The sequence below is a fragment of the Linderina pennispora genome (genome assembly GCF_002104995.1).
Source record: "Linderina pennispora strain ATCC 12442 chromosome Unknown DL89scaffold_6, whole genome shotgun sequence".
NCBI classification, from domain to species: domain Eukaryota; kingdom Fungi; phylum Kickxellomycota; class Kickxellomycetes; order Kickxellales; family Kickxellaceae; genus Linderina; species Linderina pennispora.
Window position 1 is genome coordinate 209,473 of NW_024468254.1, and position 20,598 is coordinate 230,070.

At 53.6% G+C, this 20,598-nt stretch overlaps 8 protein-coding genes across 8 annotated transcripts; 3 read left to right on the plus strand and 5 right to left on the minus strand.

The window, feature by feature from the left end:
- Positions 1 to 6: 6 nt before the first annotated feature.
- Positions 7 to 1,647, plus strand: DL89DRAFT_223226 (uncharacterized protein; the record flags this gene model as incomplete). The annotated part of the gene is made up of 1 exon (XM_040884628.1): positions 7 to 1,647. One exon carries the CDS (start codon positions 7 to 9, stop codon positions 1,645 to 1,647), a length of 1,641 nt encoding a protein of 546 aa, XP_040743590.1.
- Positions 1,648 to 2,631, minus strand: DL89DRAFT_149600 (uncharacterized protein). Its single transcript, XM_040883522.1, has one exon. It carries the CDS (start codon positions 2,565 to 2,567, stop codon positions 1,719 to 1,721), a length of 849 nt encoding a protein of 282 aa, XP_040743591.1. The 5' UTR covers positions 2,568 to 2,631; the 3' UTR covers positions 1,648 to 1,718.
- A 1-nt stretch (position 2,632) lies between these two features.
- On the minus strand, positions 2,633 to 3,294 carry DL89DRAFT_149258 (uncharacterized protein). The gene has a single exon (XM_040883519.1). The coding sequence runs from the start codon at positions 3,230 to 3,232 to the stop codon at positions 2,747 to 2,749; it is 486 nt and encodes a 161-aa protein (XP_040743592.1). The 5' UTR covers positions 3,233 to 3,294; the 3' UTR covers positions 2,633 to 2,746.
- Positions 3,295 to 4,062: 768 nt separating this feature from the next.
- DL89DRAFT_206780 (asparaginase-domain-containing protein) lies at positions 4,063 to 6,198 on the minus strand (the record flags this gene model as incomplete). The annotated part of the gene is made up of 3 exons (XM_040884101.1): positions 4,063 to 4,569; positions 4,636 to 5,787; positions 5,959 to 6,198. Coding segments are annotated over 3 exons (1,899 nt in total), but the record flags the coding sequence as incomplete, so codon positions are not given.
- Positions 6,199 to 6,860: 662 nt separating this feature from the next.
- Positions 6,861 to 11,620, minus strand: DL89DRAFT_149562 (WD40 repeat-like protein). The gene is made up of 2 exons (XM_040883521.1): positions 10,924 to 11,620; positions 6,861 to 10,844 (listed from the first exon to the last, which is right to left on the minus strand). Exons 1-2 carry the CDS (start codon positions 11,179 to 11,181, stop codon positions 7,110 to 7,112), a joined length of 3,993 nt encoding a protein of 1,330 aa, XP_040743594.1. The 5' UTR covers positions 11,182 to 11,620; the 3' UTR covers positions 6,861 to 7,109.
- On the minus strand, positions 11,303 to 13,713 carry DL89DRAFT_149271 (hsp83-like protein). The gene has a single exon (XM_040883520.1). It carries the CDS (start codon positions 13,534 to 13,536, stop codon positions 11,425 to 11,427), a length of 2,112 nt encoding a protein of 703 aa, XP_040743595.1. The 5' UTR covers positions 13,537 to 13,713; the 3' UTR covers positions 11,303 to 11,424.
- Positions 13,714 to 15,697: 1,984 nt separating this feature from the next.
- On the plus strand, positions 15,698 to 17,302 carry DL89DRAFT_316187 (uncharacterized protein; the record flags this gene model as incomplete). Its single annotated transcript, XM_040891055.1, has 2 exons — positions 15,698 to 16,054; positions 16,079 to 17,302. 2 exons carry the CDS (start codon positions 15,698 to 15,700, stop codon positions 17,300 to 17,302), a joined length of 1,581 nt encoding a protein of 526 aa, XP_040743596.1.
- A 2,327-nt stretch (positions 17,303 to 19,629) lies between these two features.
- On the plus strand, positions 19,630 to 19,971 carry DL89DRAFT_257257 (uncharacterized protein; the record flags this gene model as incomplete). The annotated part of the gene is made up of 1 exon (XM_040885513.1): positions 19,630 to 19,971. The coding sequence occupies one exon, from the start codon at positions 19,630 to 19,632 to the stop codon at positions 19,969 to 19,971; it is 342 nt and encodes a 113-aa protein (XP_040743597.1).
- Between the last annotated feature and the right edge of the window lie 627 nt (positions 19,972 to 20,598).

Consider the following 20,598-nt stretch of genomic DNA (forward strand, 5'->3'; position numbering starts at 1 on the left):
TTTCGCATGCAATTTCTTATACCTCTACTACTACTAGCCACACTGTGGACAGCATTCGCCAAGCGTGTTGTTCACAACTGGGACATCACCTATGTGACCACGAGCCGCGGTTTTGACCAGAAGCCAAAGCTTGGCATAGCAGTCAACAGGACATTTCCACTGCCGGTAGTTCGTGCATCCAAAGGCGACATGCTAGTTCTGCATGTCCACAACTCGCTTGATGTGCCTACCTCTCTGCATGCCCACGGCATATTCCAGAACAATACCAACTACTATGATGGTGCTGGCATGGTCACCGAATGCTCTATTGCACCGGGGACCGACTTCACCTACGAGATCCCGCTCAACCAGGCAGGAACATACTGGACTCACGGACACACGGCCGAGCAAAATTTCGATGGCTTGCGCACTCCACTCATCATCGACGACCCCGACGAGCCGTATACGTACGACGGCGAATACCTGTTTGCTTTCGAAGACTGGTCGATATCGACGATCGGAGAACTAAAGCCACTGATGGATGATGTAAACCTCACCGAGTTCCGGAAAAAGCCGCTGCCGCTGACACTTGTGAATGGAGCCAGTGCCAACTACACCCCGCCAATGCACTTCTCACCCGGAAAGACATATAGGATCCGACTGCTGGCAATGCAGAACATGCTCATGGTAGAGTTCTCCATCAACCAACATACCTTGGATGTTATCGAAGTCGACGGTGCGTTGACCAAACGCAGACCCATGCAGGCTGTCCGGATCAACCCTGGACAGCGCGTCTCCGTGCTAGTTAGAGCCAAGCAGTCCCTGGCCAGCAACTATGCTTACCATGTCAGCGTGACACACTATTTCTCGCCGATTCCCCCCGGGTTCGTTCAACCACTGTACAACGGAACAGTGGTCTATGCAGAGGACGCGGAGCTGGCGCCGGTTGAATCCATACTGTCTGAGCCGTTCGACGAGGTGTCTCTGGAGTCTCTGGACGAGTCACCGCTGCTTATTCCTGACCGCTCTCTGTTTCTTAACGCGACAATCGGTTACTCGGTGCAGAATGTCTACAAGGATACATTCAATAATGTGGAATTTATGGAGCCGCTTGTGCCAACAATGTTCAGCGCGCTGACACTTGGTCACAGGTCATTGAACCCGTTCATGTATGGTCCGCAAACAAACGCACACGTACTGAAGCACCTCGAGGTTGTGGAGCTGCTGCTATATCAGACCAGAGACGTTCCCCACCCATTACATCTCCACGGCCACAACTTCCAGGTGGTTGCCCGCGGACTCGTCAACGACACCACAGGAAAGTATCACCGCGAGGTCAAGCCAGGACAGTCGCCAGTCACCAGAGACACGATCTTTCTCATCAACGGAGAGTACGCAATTGTCCGATTCCGTGCAGATAACCCTGGCATTTGGATGTTCCACTGCCATGTGGCTATACATGCTGTTAGGGGCTTGATGATGGTGTTTGTTGAGGCACTAGACGTCATGCAGCAGAGGATCAAGGTCCCACAGTCAGTTGTCAGCCAGTGCAGGCGGCAAGGCATTAAAACCACAGGAAATGTGGTCGGTAACATGGGATACAATATTGCCGGCGCACCGCGCAGCTCGGACCTATTACTTGTGTCACCAGATGGTATAATCCGTTAAATACATGATCTTCATGATGTGGAAAAAGAAATGCACATTCAGTTTTGTAGTGGTAAATATATACGAAGCAGCTACTCTTCGTCGTCGTTACTGTCAGCAAACCCATCCTCCGCGCCATCCCCATCCTCACTCTCTGATTCTGTATATGCCTCCGACTCCTCGCTATCTGCAACCTCCTCTTCCTCCTCCCCACGGCCGCCCTCGCCCTGCGACACTGCATCACCCTCCTCGTCACTCTCCAATGAATACTTGACCTCTCTCCTGGCTGCAGCTCTCCTGCCCCTCACTGCCTCAACTGGCGCCAGCTCCTTCTCGTCAATAATATTCTGCGTATCCATTTCGGCAAGCTCCGCCTGAATCTCGCGCCTCTGCCTGACCTTCCTGCACTTGTCCAGCGTCGGCCGCCCCTCCACGCCAAGCTCAACCAACAATTCCTTCAGGTGCCGCACCTGCTGCGCGCCATTCATACCACTCAGCTCCTTTGCCCACACCTTGCGCACGCCGCACTTGCCAATATAGTTTTTCAAATTGGCAATTGTTGTTGCGCTACTCTTGGAAACTGGCGCTGGGGCTGTCTTGGCGCGCTTTGACGCGGTGCTGGGCGACGGGGCCTTGCGCTTGTGCGCGGCAGGCTCGTCATCAAAGACCTCGGACATGTCACTTTCCTCCGCTGCTGCGGACTCGCGGTCCGATTCGTTCTGTGTGGTGATATTCCGGTTCGTGACTATTTCTGTAACGGCCTCGGTTGCTGTCTCCTTCAAGAGCTGCTTGTAGGGAGACTGGTCGAGGTATTTTTCCTCGAGATCGAAGCGCTTTTCGAGGGTGCGGCGGATGATGCGGTCGGTTAGCTTATCGACATCGCCGGTGCTTACGACCTCGTAGCACGCTGCTTTGAGTGACTCGATATCAATATCAGGCATAGTGATGTGAATATATAGAGCACTTTAAAGAATGAGAGAAACTAAAGCGCAGCCAAGAGAAACCACGTCAAAGGAACGTGAGCCAAGTGGGCGACAAAAACTGCTGGAAAAAGGTCCGGTTCGCGTCGGTGATTGTTCAAGAGTATTAGATTAATTCCAGGCAGCATTGTAGATCTGCTTCAGAGACCGATACAGGCGTTGATGCCGATCAGGGAGAGGTTCAAGCGCAAGCCCAGGTCGAGTCCTATGCCAGCCAGCAGGCCCGGGAAACTCCTGTCGCAAATGACGCCCAGAGTGGGAGGAGGTGGCGGGGTGGGTTTTGGCAATACACTGCCGACACCTACACCCCCAGAAACCCATGGGTCCGAGTAGCTGACGAAAAAGTGTGTGATTTTGCTATTGAAGCCCGACAGATCGATCTCATAGCTGTAGTCATATGAGGTTGAGGAAGTGGATGTGGCTGTGGGGGTGGAAGTAGGCTTGGTAGGTAGCACGACTGGAGTAGGGTTGTTAAAGCTGACTAGTTCCTTACTAGGCAACATGTAGGATGGGTCGCCGTGGTTGTTGGGTGAGTACCCGGAATAGGTTTGGAGGGGATAGTACGACCCAGGATTGGCGAGCGCCGCCACAGCAAGTGCGAGGGTAGCGAGGTAGACAAACTTCATGTTTCTGAGGGGAGGGGATAATAGCTGATAGCACTGCAAAATGTAAGGGAAAGCTGTATTTTGTATTAATCAGAGGTATTAGGAGGTGAAGTGCGGAGCTACCATTTATGCCAAGGGTTGGTGGGCTGGCGAAACAACAGGGAATGCTTAACCACATAGCGACTTCTTAATAGGGTCACAGAATAGTTTAGATATATGCCTATGTCCTAATAAATGTGGCATATAAGCTATGGCTTGAGTAATACTGTTGGACAATGGGTATTTACAAATACACCAACTACGACTAGGAATAAGCTATCGTCTTGAGAATAGTGTCTTTTGGGCGGCCGGCCATGGCGACAAAAGATATTTCATTCAGTGGTCAGTCAGCCAAGCGCCTCTTAATACCTTGGCCATATCCATGACTGCCACCACCATTATTGCAAATAGATAGATAAGGCTTGCTTAGACATAGCAATCAATAAGGTATAGTGGTGGTTGACATATTTGAAAAAAGCTCAAGCCGAGGTTGTTCCCTGCCGTACATGGACCAGATGAGAATCAAATACATCCTCAGGGGAATTCGCGTCAGCTATAGCAGCCACACGGCCTTCCTCCCATTAAGCATCAGCAAAATACGGTTTTATTTCGGGAGATGCCTAGGATGGCTCGCCATCACTCGTGCTGGCAGCAAGACTCTCGTAAAACAGATTGCAAATGAGCTGCATATCATTGACGCTGTCCTCGTGCGGCGCACCCATCTCACGCCACAGATCCAGCTTGCGCAGCACATAGTCCAAAGGACTGTACCCCCACTGGTCCCAGATTTCGACGGTAATGTTTGGCAGCAGCAGCAAATACTGGACAATCTCGACCTGACCAGCAATAACAGCAAAGAACAGCACAGTGCGGCCCTCGTAGTCAGTGCAGTCAAGGTTGAACCCCGCACGTACCGCCAGCTTGACAAACTCAATATCCCCACGCGTCACCGCATTCTGCATGCTCACCATCAGGTCCTTGGTCTCGGCGTCGCTGAAATGCGCTCCGGCATTTACAAGCAACTGGACCATCTCGGGATGGCGCGACAGGATGGCTGCAAACAGGGGTGTATGACCCATGCGGCTCAGCACATGCACGCTGGCGCCGCGCTTCAGCAGAAAGCGCGCGCACGGCAGCTGGCCAGCGCGCACCGCGCAGTGCAGAGGCGTCTGGCCGGTGTAGTCATAGCACGTGACTTCCAGGAAATTATTTGATGCTGATTCCAGAAGGTACATCCCCTGCAAATCGCCGGTTGCCGCCGCCGTACACAGCAGAACAGGAAAGAACGACCGGTAGATGGACGCGCGCTCAGTCACTGTCTCGCGCGACTGCATTGGGCTGCGGCGGCGGCGTGACTCGGCCTCCGACTGGGTGCGGGCGACCACGGGTAGATCCGACTCGCTGGAGCCAATACTGGGCGACATTGGCATGGCCGGCGGCTCCAGGTCAGCCTCGTTGGCCTGGGTCTCGTCGAGGATCTGGCGGGCGACGAACTGCGCAAAGGTGTTGGAGCGCACGTGGCCGGAGGAGAAAATCGGGCGCTTGTGCGATTGCACAATGGTCAGCTCACCGCGCAGGCTGCGGCTCAGCATGTCCCGGCACTTGTCTGGTGAGAAGCCGCGGCCCAGCAGGTAGCTGAGCTTGGTCAGAGCGCATTCTGACGTCATGTCGCGGCCAGGCACCACCCGGGCGTTGGTCAGGCCACGAGCTGTCGCATACAGATCCGACACGTTGCCGCGCTGGCACTGCGTGACATTGACGATAACCACACCGCGCTCGCTGGCCTCGGCCAGGGCCTCGAGGATATTGGGCCTCGTGTCGGGGGCATTGCCAGCGCCAAAGGTCTCCAGGACAATTCCCTGGATGGGCGGTGCCAGGAACGCGCGGATGGCGGCAGCCGAGATGCCTGGAAACAGCCGCAGAGTGGCCACATTGCAGTTCATCTGCTTGTGGGCGCAGAACGGCATGATGCAGTTGGGCCGCAGGACCTCGGGCCAGTTGACCTCAATGTCCACGCCCACCTTGACCAGCGGCGCCAGATTCGGGGATCCAAAGGCCTCAAAGTCCATCGCATCGATTTTCACGCACCGGTTGCCGCGGAACAGCTTGTTGCTGAAATACAGCGTTACCTCTGGAATCACAAAATGCCCAGCGACCGTCAGCGCCCCGAGGAAGTTCTCGATGCCGTCGTTACGCACCTCGGCGATGGGCACCTGCGAGCCGGTCACTATCACCGACTTGCCCAGGTTCTGCAGCATGAAGCTCAGCGCACCCGCTGTGTATGCCATTGTATCGGTGCCATGCAGGATGATGAAGGCATCGAACATGTAGTAGAACTTTTCGATGTCCGTGACAATCCGCACCCAGTCGGTCATGTCCATGTTGCACGAGTCGAGCAGCGGGTCGTACTCCAGGAAGCAGTACTGCACGCGCCGCCCATACATCGATCGGGGCGTGATCAGCCATTCTGACAGCCGCCCGGGCGTGCCCGTGCCGCGCGGATCCGAGCTGTCAGGACCCGAAACTGAAAGCCCCTGCTGCTGACTATCCGGCCCGCCTGCCGTATCCGGCTCCTCGGTCTTCTCCGGCTCGTCAACCAGACGCAATCCCTCGAGCCTCTCCACCGGCTGGTCCTCTGCCGTGCTATTCGGCCGGCTCTGCCCGCGCTTCAATTCCTTGAGCCGCATCCTCGCCTGCTCCACCAGAACCCTGGACGCCATGCCCGAAGCATTGCCGCTTTTCCTGCCCGTTGGCGCTGCGCGTGTATTGCCGGTGTGCATGCCGGTGCGCTGGAACTCCAGGTCAAAGTCGTCAAAGCCGTTTGGATCGTGGAACCGCCCGATTGACCGCAGCCTCTCCGGCAGGTAGCCTTTGACCGGATGGTAGCCGAGCACGTCGTCGTGCTTCATGCCGATCGTCCCGCCAGTGTAAATCACAAGCACTTTGGAGACGCCCTGCGTGAGCGCCTCCTCGTGCTGTGCGCACATGCGCTGGAAGTCTGCCGTCTCACTGTAGTGGTGTGCTGCGATGCTGGCGTTCTGTGGCGAGTGTGGCCGTGATTCCGAATTCGAGCTCATTATTACTATTAACAAAAAAGAGAACCAAAAAGGGCACAGGGAAGTAAAACCGCTAGTGCTCCGAGAAGCTATGCGCCAAACAAAAGAAATGCGGGGTAGGAGCAACAGGCGACTATAGTGTTTTCTAACCCAATCTACACTGACGAAAATGTTGAGTGGGTTTCCCACGACAGAGGGGAGTTTTTTGCAGACAAATGTAGCTGCTTCAGCAAAACCTGCCACACACAGCCGACAAGCGCACTGACCCGGGGTTGATTGCCATGTCCTGCCGTCGTGTGAATGCATGACTTTCCAGATGAATCACATCCTTCCATCTACTAGCCAACTAGTCATCTGCCCAACATGCGGAAATCCAAGCAATAGTATTTGGCATGATATGTGCGCATGTGTGCCAATTAGTTTCAACATGCAACTCGCCAACCGCCGAAGTGGTTGGGACAGCGAGCTAAACCCACCATGCAGCCGGGTCAGATACAAGCATTCACTAGTGGTACTGTGTCCACTGCTGGCACTTGGTGTGCCCAGCCTAGGTTGGGAGAGGTCTTGAAGCCTATACCTACAACGGAAAACTAGAACGAGAGGCAAGCATACGTACACATCTAATACTGTATCGCTGTCGACAAAAGATACATTGTGTGTATTGCGTGGCAGCCGGGCCAGGCGTCGTCACCAATCATATAGCCAATGACTGTAGCCCGGAATTACAGAACAGAACAATTCAATGAGGCTATTGCAGTCGCCACCTAATGATGTCATATTAAGCACTTTTAAATATAAAGCTTTCAGAACAGCCCAAACCGCTTCTTCTTGTTAGCCTCCTGCTGCGCATTGTACGCCTTGATTTCCTGCAGGAAGCTTGCTGACTGCTGCGCGTTCCGCTCCATCTTCTGCCCCAAATCCTCCAGCATCTGTCCGCGCTTCTCCATCATATTGCGCGTCTGCGAGAACCCTGCCGTGTCTGTCGCTCCGTGTATCGTTGCTGACCGGCCCAGCCCTTTGCGATTACCTGCTGGTCGACCGCTGGCCGAGTGCACAGTAGATGTGCGGCCTAGGGCCGCTGGGGGCTTGTGCAGACGGGCACCGGGCTGAGTGCCGCCCATCCGCAGCAAGTCGCGGTGGTGGCTGTCGAGCATTCCGCTGACCTCCTCAGGGGTTTTAGGCGTGGCCACCATGCTACCAAACCATGACGCCAGCGATGCTGGCCGCACCGGCCGCTCTGGGGCCTTGGCAGTCTGGTCGAACATCGAGCGGCCAGTAGAATCGTCAAACCCGGCACCAACACTGAACCCATCCACCACCGATGCCTGCAGCAGCAGCGCATGCGGGCCAAGCAACGAAATGTGTCCGTGCGAGTTGATTTGGATATCACAGCTGCCGATCATCTCCTTGGCGCCCGGGATTGCATGCGTGGCATCGCAGCTCAGATTGTGGATTGACAGAAGTGACGCATTGCCGTGGCTGTCGATGGCCACAAGCCCGTGCCAGCCCGTGTGCAGCTTGACTGCACGCACCTTGACGAACTGGCTGCCGACTGGCGCCGAATGCGTCGCCAGGGGCAGCGATGTGAAGCCTGCATGGCTCGTGATCTGCTTGCGCGTGGCCACAATCAGCAGGTGGGGTGGCAGCTCTGGGTCCTCCTCCAGAACAGACGGCTCCAGGCTTGCGACCTCCAGGTAGATGATCTCACCACTACCCGCCCACTGCTTGGCCTGCGGCGGCAGCGTGCCGTAGATTGAGTAAAGCGACACGTTGCCGCGCGATGTGCCAATAATCAGATGATCGTCGCTCCCAGCACCTGAGCTGCCCGCCGCCTCCTTGCTGCCGCTGGCGCGGACCGGCAGCCGCACAATATTGGCGGCAGTGATATGCTCTGGGATCTTGGTTGTCTTTTTGCCCAGGTTGGCCATGCCAAAGATATCGCGCACATTTTGGTCTGCCTGTGGCTCGAAATTCAGGTTGTCCGCCAGAAGCACAGCTTGATTCACGCAGTCGACAACTACCACGACCCCGCCTTCGTATATAACTGCCACGACACCATCGTAGCCAGCGATGACATCGATGATGCGCCGCTTGTGGAACCGCGCAAGCATGAACGGCAGAATCACCGGCGTCTGTTGCTCCAGCCCAGGCGACATGGGCGAGTCGTCCGATCCCAATGGGCTATTCGGCATGTTTGCTCTGGTTGGCTTGTTTGGCAACCCAATGTCAGACACCATCTCGCGCTCAGTCGCCGAGAACCGCAGCCCATGGACCATTTCTGACATCTCCGTGTTGATCCTGGTGCGCCGTGCTGCCCAAACCGTGCTGTCAATCACCATGGGCCGCGACGGCATTCCCATTGCAGCCGCCAGACCGCTGCCCAGCTCCTGCGACTCGTCAACAGCGCCAAGTCCGGCAGCAACAATTCCAGCGAGTTTGTCCTCTTCAGGCAGTTCGCCAGGGAGGGAGGTGTGGCGGCCAACAAACTTTGACAGGCGGCGGGTGAGTCGGCCCTCGTGCAGGGACCCGGACCGCTGCCGGACATGCAGGGTCATGCGCGAGCCCAGCCCGGTGGCGCTGTTCAAGAGCGAGCTGCGCCTGGAGCTACGGCGAGAGCTGGTGGTGGAGCTGTGCTTGGAACTCGCAGGCGAAAGCGGGATATCAATTAGCTCTTGGGTACCTCCATCGGGCTCCTGCGCCTTGTCTTGCTGGTCAAGGGCCTCATCTTGCTCTTTGCACGCCCTGTCGTTTTCTTTCATAGACCCTTCGCTAGTATCAGACGGCTTGGACACAGTCTCCGACGGCGACACTGTCTCATCGGTGGTCAGCTGCAGCTCCTCCTCGTCTTCTTCCTGGATGCTGGCCTTCATGGCCTGATCAATCATGACTTGTGCATCCAGGTAGTACACCAGCGATAGCTCCCGCAGCTCCTCGAGCGGCGTTTGCTTCTTTGACAGCACGATGCGCGGATCCTCAGTAATCACACACAGTAGCGTCTCGCCGCTACCAGTACCCACGGCCAACATTCCGCTGCTTGCGTATAGATCCATCGACGTGATCTCACCTTCGATGCCCAGCAGCCTCGCCACGTACTTGTAGTTCATGCACACCCCAATGCATCGCTCGAGGTCGTGCGAGTACGAGCACCACAGCGACACATGCCCAGACGTGTCAGCACAGCATAAAAGCTGGCTCAGCCCATTGGTCATGTCGCCTGGCGACAGTCCGCGCTCCGACGCGCCGCCATCCGGTCCAAACAGACCGTCGCCAATGGTGTTTGGCAGCGCATCAAACAGGGACAGGTTGAGCGTGCCCTTGGCACTACGCGCGACCGTTGCAGGCGTCGAGCACCATGAGAGCTCGCCCGGCAGCCTGGTTGACCGAGCAATCCGCAGGGCCGAGTCGACGGTCAGCACGCGCACAGCGCTGGGCCGCCCAATAGTAATGGCAAGGCCATGGACGCCGTCATTACCGCTGCGCCATGGCGACCGCAGCGGCAGCGGTGCCAATGCCATCATCGACGAGTCGATCTCGTAGCGCTCAAGGGGCCGCACATCACGCCCACTCTTGATGTGGCCAGCCTGGTCGCCCGTGGCCAGGGTATGCACGAGCTGCTTGAACGTGACCGACGACCCCGAGCACACCACCAGGAACGACTGGTTCAGGTGGGCGTGGGTGCACCACCGCACGTTACCCAGACACCGCAGAGGAGCGCTGATGTCCCGGTTGCTGATCTGACCGGCCAGGATATCAGCGTGCTCGATCGTTCGCGCCACCGCCGGCTGCGGCCCGTCGCCGATGCTGAACACACACACGACGCCGTTGTCGTACACTGCTGCAAACTGGCTGCCAGACGGCGCCCAGCTGGCACCCGTCAACCGCGGCTCCACCAGCTGCACGCTGCCCACCCGCGGCATCGCCGACGAGCCCGGCTCCATGATGCCCGACGGCACACGCACCGAGCGCTTCAGGCTGCTGGGGTGGTCAAAAACAAACCCCTCCTTGATCGACTCCTTCTCGCTTGCCTCAAACCCCCGCAGCTCCCACACGATGCACCCGCCATCCGCATACGCAACCAGGATGCGGTCGCTGTCAAGCGGGTGCGACTCGACGCTGGCCACGGGGATGTTGGGCGACAGCGCATAGCAGGCAATCGAGTAGTCGGATTTCTTGCCGTTGGCCAGATCCACAAAGTACACGCGCCCGTTCTCGCTGCCCACCATCAGCCAGCCCGTGCCCTGCAGAACCGACATGGCTGTGGGCAGGCTCGGCAGCTTGTACGCGTAGCACACGCTCAGCGTGTCTGTGTCGAATGCCCACAGGACGCCCTGGGTGTCGATGGCCGCCAGCGCCGGTGTGTTTGGCACAAAGCAGAGGAATTGGATTCCGTCAGTGCGCTTTGTCTGCAGGCGGCTGGCCGACGGGTATTTGGGGGAGAACAGCTTGATGCTGCCGTTGCTGTAGCCGACTGCCAGCAGCTTCTGCGTCGGCTCAGACGTCACTGCCGTCACATCCACTCGCGGGTCGATGTACCTGTCCTATTACAGGGATGTTAGCGTGGCTGCCGCGTGTCAGGGTCCGGTTCCCACCCACCGCAAAGCGCCAGTGACAACTTACCTTGACGACCCGCAGGTCCTTGTCTGAGAAAATGCTGTATCTGTGCTTTTTGCGGCTGTTCATTTGAATTTTAGAATGCTCTTGGCGAGAGAAGCGACTGGAATAGAAAATAAGGCAGAATGGTTTAACGTGGAGAAGAGAAAAGAGGAGAGGGCGCGCGAGAAAGCACCTCAACTGCGTGCTGTCACCAGATCGCTCTGCCATCGTCGCCGCCGCCGCTGTCGCCGGCAGCAGCAAGCTGTGACGTCGAAGGCGCATACGCCTGGGAGCAGAGCTCTAGACACTGCCCTATTAATAGACTGAAATTTTTTCAGCAAGACGGCAATTATCCTTTCTGCTTGGTAGTTGAGGGAAGGCATGCCAGCTTTGCGCCAGCATCGCAAGTGACCAGCAGGTAGCCGGCTGTTCTAACCGGGACATGATGCACCATCGCTGCCAGATATCGAGATACTATTTTTAGAAGACATCAAGGGATAATGTAAGAAAGGCGTTTTGGGCAGTTTAGTCGATCTCCTCCATGTTCGACTCGGTCACCTCCTCCAGAGCAGGAGCGTCGGTGCCCTCGCCGGCAACGGCCTCCTCGTCATCGTCGAGGCTGAGGCCGAGCTTGATCATGCGGTAGATGCGGTTCGAGAACTGCGACGGGTCCTCAAGCGAGAAGCCCGAGGCCAGCAGCGACGACTCGAACATGAGCTGGACCAGGTCGCGGACCGTCTTGTCGTTCTTGTCAGCCTCGACCTTGGTCTTGAGCTCGCGGATGATGGGGTGGGTCGGCTGGATGCCCAGAGTGCGCTTCGAGGCCATGTACGCCGACATGCCGCCCGAGTCACGCAGGGCCTGCGACTTCATGATGCGCTCCATGTTGGCCGTCCAGCCGAACTGGCCGGTCAGGATGACGCACGGCGACTCCGAGATCATGTCGGTGACAATGACCTTCTCGACCTTCTCGCCAAGGATCTCCTTGATGGTCGAGCACAGCGGCTCGAGCTCCTTCTTCTGCTCCTCGAAGCGCTTCTTCTCCTCCTCGTCATCCTCGAGCTCCAGGCCCTCCTTGGTGACCGACTTGAGCTCCTTGCCCTCGTAGTCCTTGAGCTGCTGGACAGAGTACTCGTCGATCGGGTCGACCAGGAACAGGACCTCGTAGCCCTTGCGCTTCAGCACCTCCAGGAACGGCGAGCTCTCGACCGCCTGGCGCGACTCGCCGGTGATGTAGTAGATGTACTTCTGCTTCTCGGGCATGCGGGTGACGTAGTCCTTGAGCGAGGTGGGCTCGTCGGTCGACTTGGTCGAGTAGTAGCGCAGGAACTCGGCCAGCTTGGCGCGGTTCTGCGAGTCCTCGTGGATACCCAGCTTGATGTTCTTGCTGAACGCCTCGTAGAACTTGTTGAAGTTGTCCTTGTCCTCGGCGATCTCGTTGAACATGTCAATGCACTTCTTGACCAGGTTCTTGCGGATGACCTTCAGGATCTTGTTCTGCTGCAGCACCTCACGCGACAGGTTGAGCGGCAGGTCCTCCGAATCGACGATACCCTTGACAAAGCTGAGCCACTCGGGGATCAGCTCCTCGCAGTCGTCCATGATGAACACGCGGCGCACGTACAGCTTGATGTTGTTGCGCTTCTTCTTGCCCTCAAACATGTCGAACGGCGCGCGGCACGGGGTGAACAGGATCGAGCGGAACTCGAGCTGGCCCTCAACCGAGAAGTGCTTGACGGCGAGCGGGTCCTCCCAGTCGTTGGTCAGCGACTTGTAGAACGCGTTGTACTCGTCCTTCTCGATCGTGTCGGGGTTGCGGGTCCAGATGGGCTTGGTCTGGTTCAGCTCCTCGTCGACCGTCTCGTTCTCCTTGACCTTCTTGGTCTTGGGCTTCTTCTCAGCCTCGTCGTCGTCCTCGACCTCCTCAATCTTGGCCTTGCCCTCGTCCTTCTCCTCGTCGGCGTCAACCTCCTCGGCGTCGTCGACGGGCACCTCCTTCTCGACCTCCTTCTGGAAGATGAGGTGGATGGGGTACGAGATGAACTCGGAGTGCTTCTTCACGACCTCCTTGATGCGGCGCTCCTCGAGGTACTCGCCCTGGTCCTCCTTGAGGTGCAGGCGGATCTCGGTACCGCGGCCCAGAGGCTCGTTGACAGTGTCGCGGGTGACAGTGAAGTTCTGTCCCGCGCTCGAGCGCCAGATGTACTGCTCGTCGTCGTTGTGCTTCGAAATAACCTCGACCTCGTCGGCGACCAGGTATGCCGAGTAGAAACCGACACCGAACTGACCGATCATCGACGCGTCCTTGGTCTCCTGGACCATCTCCATGAAGGCCTTGGTGCCCGACTTGGCAATGGTTCCCAGGTTGTTGATGAGGTCGGCCTTGGTCATACCGATACCGCTATCGCGGATGACCAGGACCTTGTTGGCGGCGTCCGGGATAATCGTGATCTTGAGCTCCTTGCCGGTGTCCAGGACCGACGGGTCAGTCAGCGACTGGTAGCGGATCTTGTCCAGGGCATCGCTGGCGTTCGAGATGAGCTCACGCAGGAAAATTTCCTTGTTCTGGTAGACAGCGTTGACGATGAGGCTCATCAGCTGAGAGATCTCAGCCTGGAAGTTGAAGGTCTCAGACATGGCTGGTTAGAAAAAATGTACGGGTGGGTGAATAAAAAATGAGGAAGAAAATTTTGCGAGTGGAGCAGAGGTGTGCCCAAGCAGCAGCCTTCCCTTTTATGCGGTGTTGACGCCTAAAATGATGAGGAGGAGGGGCTGGCCCAGAAAATAAAAAAGTTCTACGAGTTTCTAAAAACCTCAAGCCAACTTTCTAGCAAATGCTAGTCCACAAGTGGCCAAAGTCGGATTTCATCTCTCACTGAGGCGGTCCTGTGAACCGAGCCGAACCGCAGCCGAGACAACAATAACGCCTCATCAGGAAGGAGTGCCCACACTATGCTTTTGGCTTTTAGCGCCAGTGGCACAGGGGAGTGAAGGCCCTTCTCACAGCTGACCGCGCTCAGCGAGGTCTACTTTGCCCAAAGATGCCTGAGCGTTTGTAACATAGTGCTGAATGCGCCCAGAAAATAGGTATGGAGAGTGAGGGCCGGAAGCGTGAAATGCGCTTTAAAAAGAGGTGTTCTAGAGCTGACCAGCACAGTCAGGGCGGTAACCAGCCTTAGCCCTATTAACCCGCAGCAATCAAACCCGACCCCTCAGCGAGTCTCATTTCTGTGTATGCTCCACCAGAACCATGCTCCAGTTCGGACACAAGCTACCCTCCATGATCCCTCCGCAGACCTTGTACCAGCGTGTGAAGGCATTACTGGCTGATTGCTCAGCACCATGTTGCCCTGGCAACGCCACTAAGCTACCACTCACATTCTAGTGTGTGGATCCAGCGCAAATGTACAAGCTAACCCAACTCTCTATGTAGGGCATGCATAATGTGGCCAAGACTCCATACCAACATGCCTGCTGAGTGGCGGACTGTAGATGGCCGTGCTAGAAGTGTCGCTAGTTTTCTATCACTTGTCCTCCTGTTCACGGCTACTTCTCCTTCCTTGCTGCCTAGGACAAAGGCAGTTCAGGCCACACCCAGAAAGCAAATTCAATGTTCATACATGACTATGATTCCCTTACAAATGTTGTTGTCTCCCTCAACTGCGAATGCATGCCTGTTGCCCTCTGCCAGAGTACGGCCGGGACTTTGGACTTGCTATTTTTGCTGTGGCATAGCTGGCCACCCCATCCCTTTTGCACACCGAGATTGACATTGCAATGTCGGCTATGGCAAAGAGTTGAGAGGCCAGCGTTCGTCATCCTGGGCACAGCTTCTGTGGCTGAATGCTGGCTTGTCCAGCAGTTGCTGCTTCATTTTCCGCCAAGAGGCACCCTTATTCCTGCAGCTTTGTATGGCAGAAGGTGTGATACGCCAAGGATGAACCATACGAAAAGAGCCCTGATTATTTAACTGAGCGTGCTCTACTTGGTGGTTGAGCGGCAGGGTTCATATGACAATCCCCTTCGAGTATTTAGAGACTATACTATTCAACATTACAGATGGCAGGATGTTCAGCCTTAGACCTGTATTATTTTACCAGCTGCTTGCTTAAGATGAATCATTCCCGAACATTAGGTGGCTGCCGGGTGGCCAAGCTATTACCAAATGTAAACAATGCTCTGTCATCGGGCTATATGCAGCACCGCAATAGACAGCGCCAAAACAGCAAAGACATATGGCTGGTAGGCTGTGTCAAAAATGGACAGGCGATTTCCAAAGCCAAGAGCGCCGAGAAAAATCAATTAAATGTGCTGTTCATGAACGAATGTGTTCCTGTCAAGGCAACCTGGGTCAGCGAGAGCGAGAGAGCGGAGAAGCAACATAGGGGATGACATGCATCGCTTGCTTGCAGGCTGGCACCCATTGTCCCAGCTGCCATGGCTTGCCAATCTCCTTTTAGACTTGCTTTTTCATGTCTTGTGAGCATCACTACGCCTGCCAACATGCAAATTAGGAAAAAGAAGGTTGATATGGTGGCCGTTTTGGCGAGTATTTGTGGAATATATTGGGTGGCAGTATAGATGATGCCCACTTTTCATAATGAGGGAAGCAAAAACCTATGTAATTTGTGTGGAGATACCCAGAAATTCTCTATTTCAAACCTCAGGGATAAATAGGCAACCAACAGGCAACGTGGTTTTTTTCTTCACAACACTTTTCTTTGCAAACTTTTTACATCATCTTAGTAAACTCCATCCACTTTTGCACCAGAGCAGAACTATTTATCAATTAAATACCATGAACACCAGCAAGCTGGCGAGCGCGAACAGTCTCTCACCAGACATCCTCATACCTATTCTATCGCTGCTTGCAGGGGAGAAATTCACCAAAACTCCAGGCGGCAGCGGATACCGCTGGCTGCAGTCTATAGCAGCCCTCAATAGCAACTTCTACAGGGCTGTCCAGCAGCTACTCTACAAGACAGTCTATATCCCACGTACCCCTCAGTATGACCCGAGTATCACTCCACCAACACAAGTGATGAGCCACAATTGGTATTCCAACATACCTGAATGTCTGCGTGCTGGCAAGGCAGAGGAGACGCGATGCCTTCAAATAGTTATGCGGAATGCCGTTCAGTGCCCACTCAAGTTGGTGGAGATCCTGCAGTAGCTCCAGTTCGGTTCAGCTGTGTGGACTTCAGTTGAAATTGTCGAGGTTCATGGGCTTGGCTTCTTCGCCGGTAGCACACTCCAGTCGCCTGACGAACAGCGCGCGATTATCCGTGACACATGCCTCCTCTTCAGAACCCACCTGCGAAACGTCAAGTCTCTGAAGTTCTGCGAGCTGACTGGAGAATGGGCAGAACACGGCGCCGATGGAGACTATGTTTTCGGACTTCTCAGACTGTGCTCGGAGCTGCAGCTCCAGTATCTGGCACAGGCCACTGACGTAGAGCTCATGCCGCCATTCCCAGAAGAAGAATTCCCAGTGCTTGGAAACAATACCCGAAATCTCCGTATGGACTATTACGCAATGTACCCTCTAACTGACATGTCGATGCCGCCTCTTCCCACCGAAAACTTGGCGTCATTAACGATCACAACAATTAGTGATGATCCGGTATGGAGCAAATCTGACCCTGGTTTGACTGGCACTGTCAATCTCAGTAACCTCGCTTTTCTGAAGCTCAGGGACTTATCAGTCGGAGATTCTACGCAGATATACACCGATCTCTACACACTGTTCGGCTCGCCAGCGCTTTCTACGTTGCGGATTGCAGAGAACTACAGGGAACTCCACCGTGTCACCGCGAACGTGATCCAGCACGCCAGATCAGCGACTATTGCTGCCGGTATCCCTAGTGGTAACAGAATAGCTAATACGATTAAGGAAGAAACCGTGCATTTGTTCACCGCCGACTCTGATGTCGAGGAACTGTACGTTATCGGTGCGCGTTATGTAGTGCCCGACAATATCCGCCTGTACAACCTCCGTATCTTTTACATCACGCTGCATACAGTTACTGTTGACGATACCGTGGATATCCTATGGATGCTGCCTCGCTTGCAGCACCTACGGATCTGGTGCAACTCCATGAGCCACATGGATGTTGGAATTAGCCCAATCAGGATCCAGCGTGCTATGCCAGCTGCTGTGCAGAGATCTATTTTACCGGCAATTACCCACAAGGCAACCACCACGCCTTCAACTAGCACTGCCAGAATTAATATGCCCTCGGTCAGCAACACCCACATCAATAGCCAATCTTACGGCAACATCAGCAACAATGTGCTTCCACCGCTGAAGAGAAGGCGCACTGACAGCAATACTAGCCCTGCCTATGCCATATCACCATACTGTGAGTTACTCGAGTTGGGTCGGGCTGTAGCACCCAAGTAAAGAGAATATATTGGGAAAAGACAGATCAAGGCAGTCTTAAAGAAATAGTAGTGAGCAAGTAAGAAAAAGAGGAGAGAGAGCCAGACCGATGACTGGACCGATCTGAGAATAAAAGAAAGAATCGAGGATAAGAAAAGGATGAGGAGAAATAATCGAATGTCCTTCTGTTAGACTAATGTTTTCATTGCAAAGGTGCAACGTTAATAGATGGTAAACTGTGCCAAAGTATCTGAACCTTACAACATGAAATTGCAATCCTCAAACCTCAAGTTGCCAGTTTATTTTGTACTAATGCAGTTTGTAATTGGCTATATGTAGCATCAGTTATCCTTTCTGTAATGGCTTGTTAGATTATTGCAATCATAAGCACCAAATGAATCTTATGAAATAGCCTTCTTGTAATTAACATGGATAACCTCTGAGGTATTGCAGCATCTACACGATACTTTTATAGTCACAACCCTATTTATGTGAAGGGTGCTTTTAGCATGGCTAGTGTGCACTCTAGACAGCTGCGATATATATACACCATCGTATCATGACTGTACAAACTGCTGGTTGCCAATGCTAATGTAAGAACCAGCAACTATGAAGATAAAACTCTTAAGGTCGATATATACTGCAAATTTCTGAAGAAGGATATGCCAGAATGTTTTTTTACTAATTTAATAAGCAGCGTGACAAATAAAACAATTACTGAAATGACAATTCATAGATGCACTATACTACTCTTATGACTGAAGGAGAAAGGAAACACATTTATGGAAATCACATTGTAGGGGCACTTGGTGAAATGCGCCTGCTAGTTGGGTGCAGAGTGTGGACGAGTCGAAAAGACTATATAGAAACTCAGAGAAACTGAGGACAAAGTTGGTGTATTTAGTTTCCGTATCACTTTTGTAAACATTATTCTTTGCTAATAGGTACTAGCTAGGAATTCGCCTAATATGATCTCTAATAACTCGTTGAACATGCTTTGTCTCAGTGATATAGCTAGACCTAAATTTGGTCCAGATAAGGGTAGTGATCTTAAATTCAGCACATTGGGTTAGCTTGCTGAAGTTTCTGTTTCATTGGGTTACAACCATCACCAAAGGCGATTACAAGCACTTTATATCTAAGCATGTATTACCTAGCGTGAAACTGTGCTTCATATTTGCCATGTCATTGTATTGTAGCAATGTTAATGATGGAAATACTTTGGCAGGTATCCATTACATATTTCCAGGTATTTCTGATATTTCTACTCGAATTCTTTGCATTTTGCACTATGGATAGTGGCAATCACGAACCTGTAACAGACAGTTGCTTTTATGCTTGTATCATCTTGACCCTGGTCTGCTACGCAGCTTGTCGAATATGCATTTTCACAAAGGTTACTGAAACATTGATTGGGAATTCCACAGTACATGTCAGCATCTGCTTCATAAACATGGCACAGCAAAATTGGTGTTTAGTGTTCAGTGTTGTTGGGCAGAGACTTGGACATCTGGTAGAGAACTTACATCGTCATATCGCCGAACCCCTGGCAACTCTTGTTAACACCGGCTGGTGGCACGTTGGGCACACGCTCCGAGAGGCCCCACAAAATAAGCTGTGTCAATGATAAAGCATACCAGTCTGGTCAGCCTTGTCCTGAAGCTTGATGATAAGCGCATTGAGTCCCTTGCACAGCTGCTCTCTGTCGCAGAAATGACACACTCTATGTTTGCCCGGCTTCAATGCAGGATCGACAATTTGACGAATCAGCTCTTCAAGAAATGTACTCAGCGTGCCCTGTGGCACCCCTAGCGTCAGGCAAGGATCAGAGATGAGCTCAAGAAAAGCGCTGCACATTAGCTTGCAAATGCTATGCAGCGCTGACTGGAATTGTGATGGCACGGATGGGTTCGTAGTCATAATGTATGATATCAAAGTTCACTGGTCATAAAGGACTGAGTCACAAAAGGAATCACCTGCGGATAATCCTGCAGAGGCATCTAGCGGGACCTCTGCTGCAATACCCAGCGAGAATCCCTGCGGAGGCACCTAGCGAAACTCCTGCGGAAGCATCCAGCAGGGCCACCTGGGCAAGGATTCGATATTTTACTATTACTGTGATACCAGTGACGCAAGAAAACTGCCACAGCTGATCGTATATGAGGGATATGTGGGGGATACGCAAATATCTACTTCATCAACTACTTGGGTCTGCAATCACCGAGTCGGTGTAGAGAGAATGTGGCAAATGGGAAATTCTGCGGATTCTTGATGGCCACTGCCCCAGACTAAGCCTGTGCCACAAGATCGAATGAGCCAGTGATGAGCTGCACAGAATTGTGCCTTGCATGCATGCGAAAGGTGTTGTCCACAGCAACATCAACAAGTTTAATATCGCTGTAAATGAGGACGACACTCTGCGTCTCATTGATTTTGGCCATTCGAGTATTGGTCACAGCAGTGTTGCAACAGACGTCTGGGATGGGCCGGATATCAACAGCAAAGGGCATGACAAGGCGGTTCAGAACCTGATTGGCAGTGTTGCGCGGTCGACGATGACTGCCATGATGATGCCATGGAAGTTATCGAGTCGACCGACAACGAGAGCAGCTCTCGCGCTGAACCAATGGAGATATCCAGCGGAGACTTGTGACCACTACAATCACAGCTTTCCACCTCGGTTTCACTGATGAGGTCAGACGTCGCACTGCAACGGAATCTTCAAAAAGGCTAATGCGTGGCATTACTAGTTTTCCTTTCTCTTTTCCTTTTTCTTTAGTTTTGAAATCCAAACTTATCCACACCCCCTTATTAGCACAACAGCAGGTTTCTTGAGTGCAAGATTTCCAAGGAGAGTGACAGGACCGATTCCAAATCTCCAGTGTAAGCATACTGCCAGCGAGCAGCTTCATCCTGACTTGAGTAAATACGTGGCATTCTCCGTATCTTGTGATTTTTAATGTTTTTAACTGAATAGTAAAGTGTGTATGGTGTTGCCACCAGCACGCCGCCACTAGCAGATATCGCTGTGAACTGTCTGCCGTGATCAGACAGGCCCAGTCACAGCCTGCGTACTAGATTCGATTTCCTTAATCGATCATGATCCTCCAGCTGCTGTTGGGGAATGCGAACAGCTCACCATCAGATGCAATCGATTTTCTTTGTGTTTCAAGGCGTTACGAGGTGCTTTGTCTACACCGTACAGGACTCTGAAGATGCTTCAAGACAGCAGGGCGGCATACTAAATGTTACTGCCGCTCTGGCATAGCGCGCGCAGTAGGTTTCCTCCAAAGATCTGGCACCAGGGCAGTATCTCA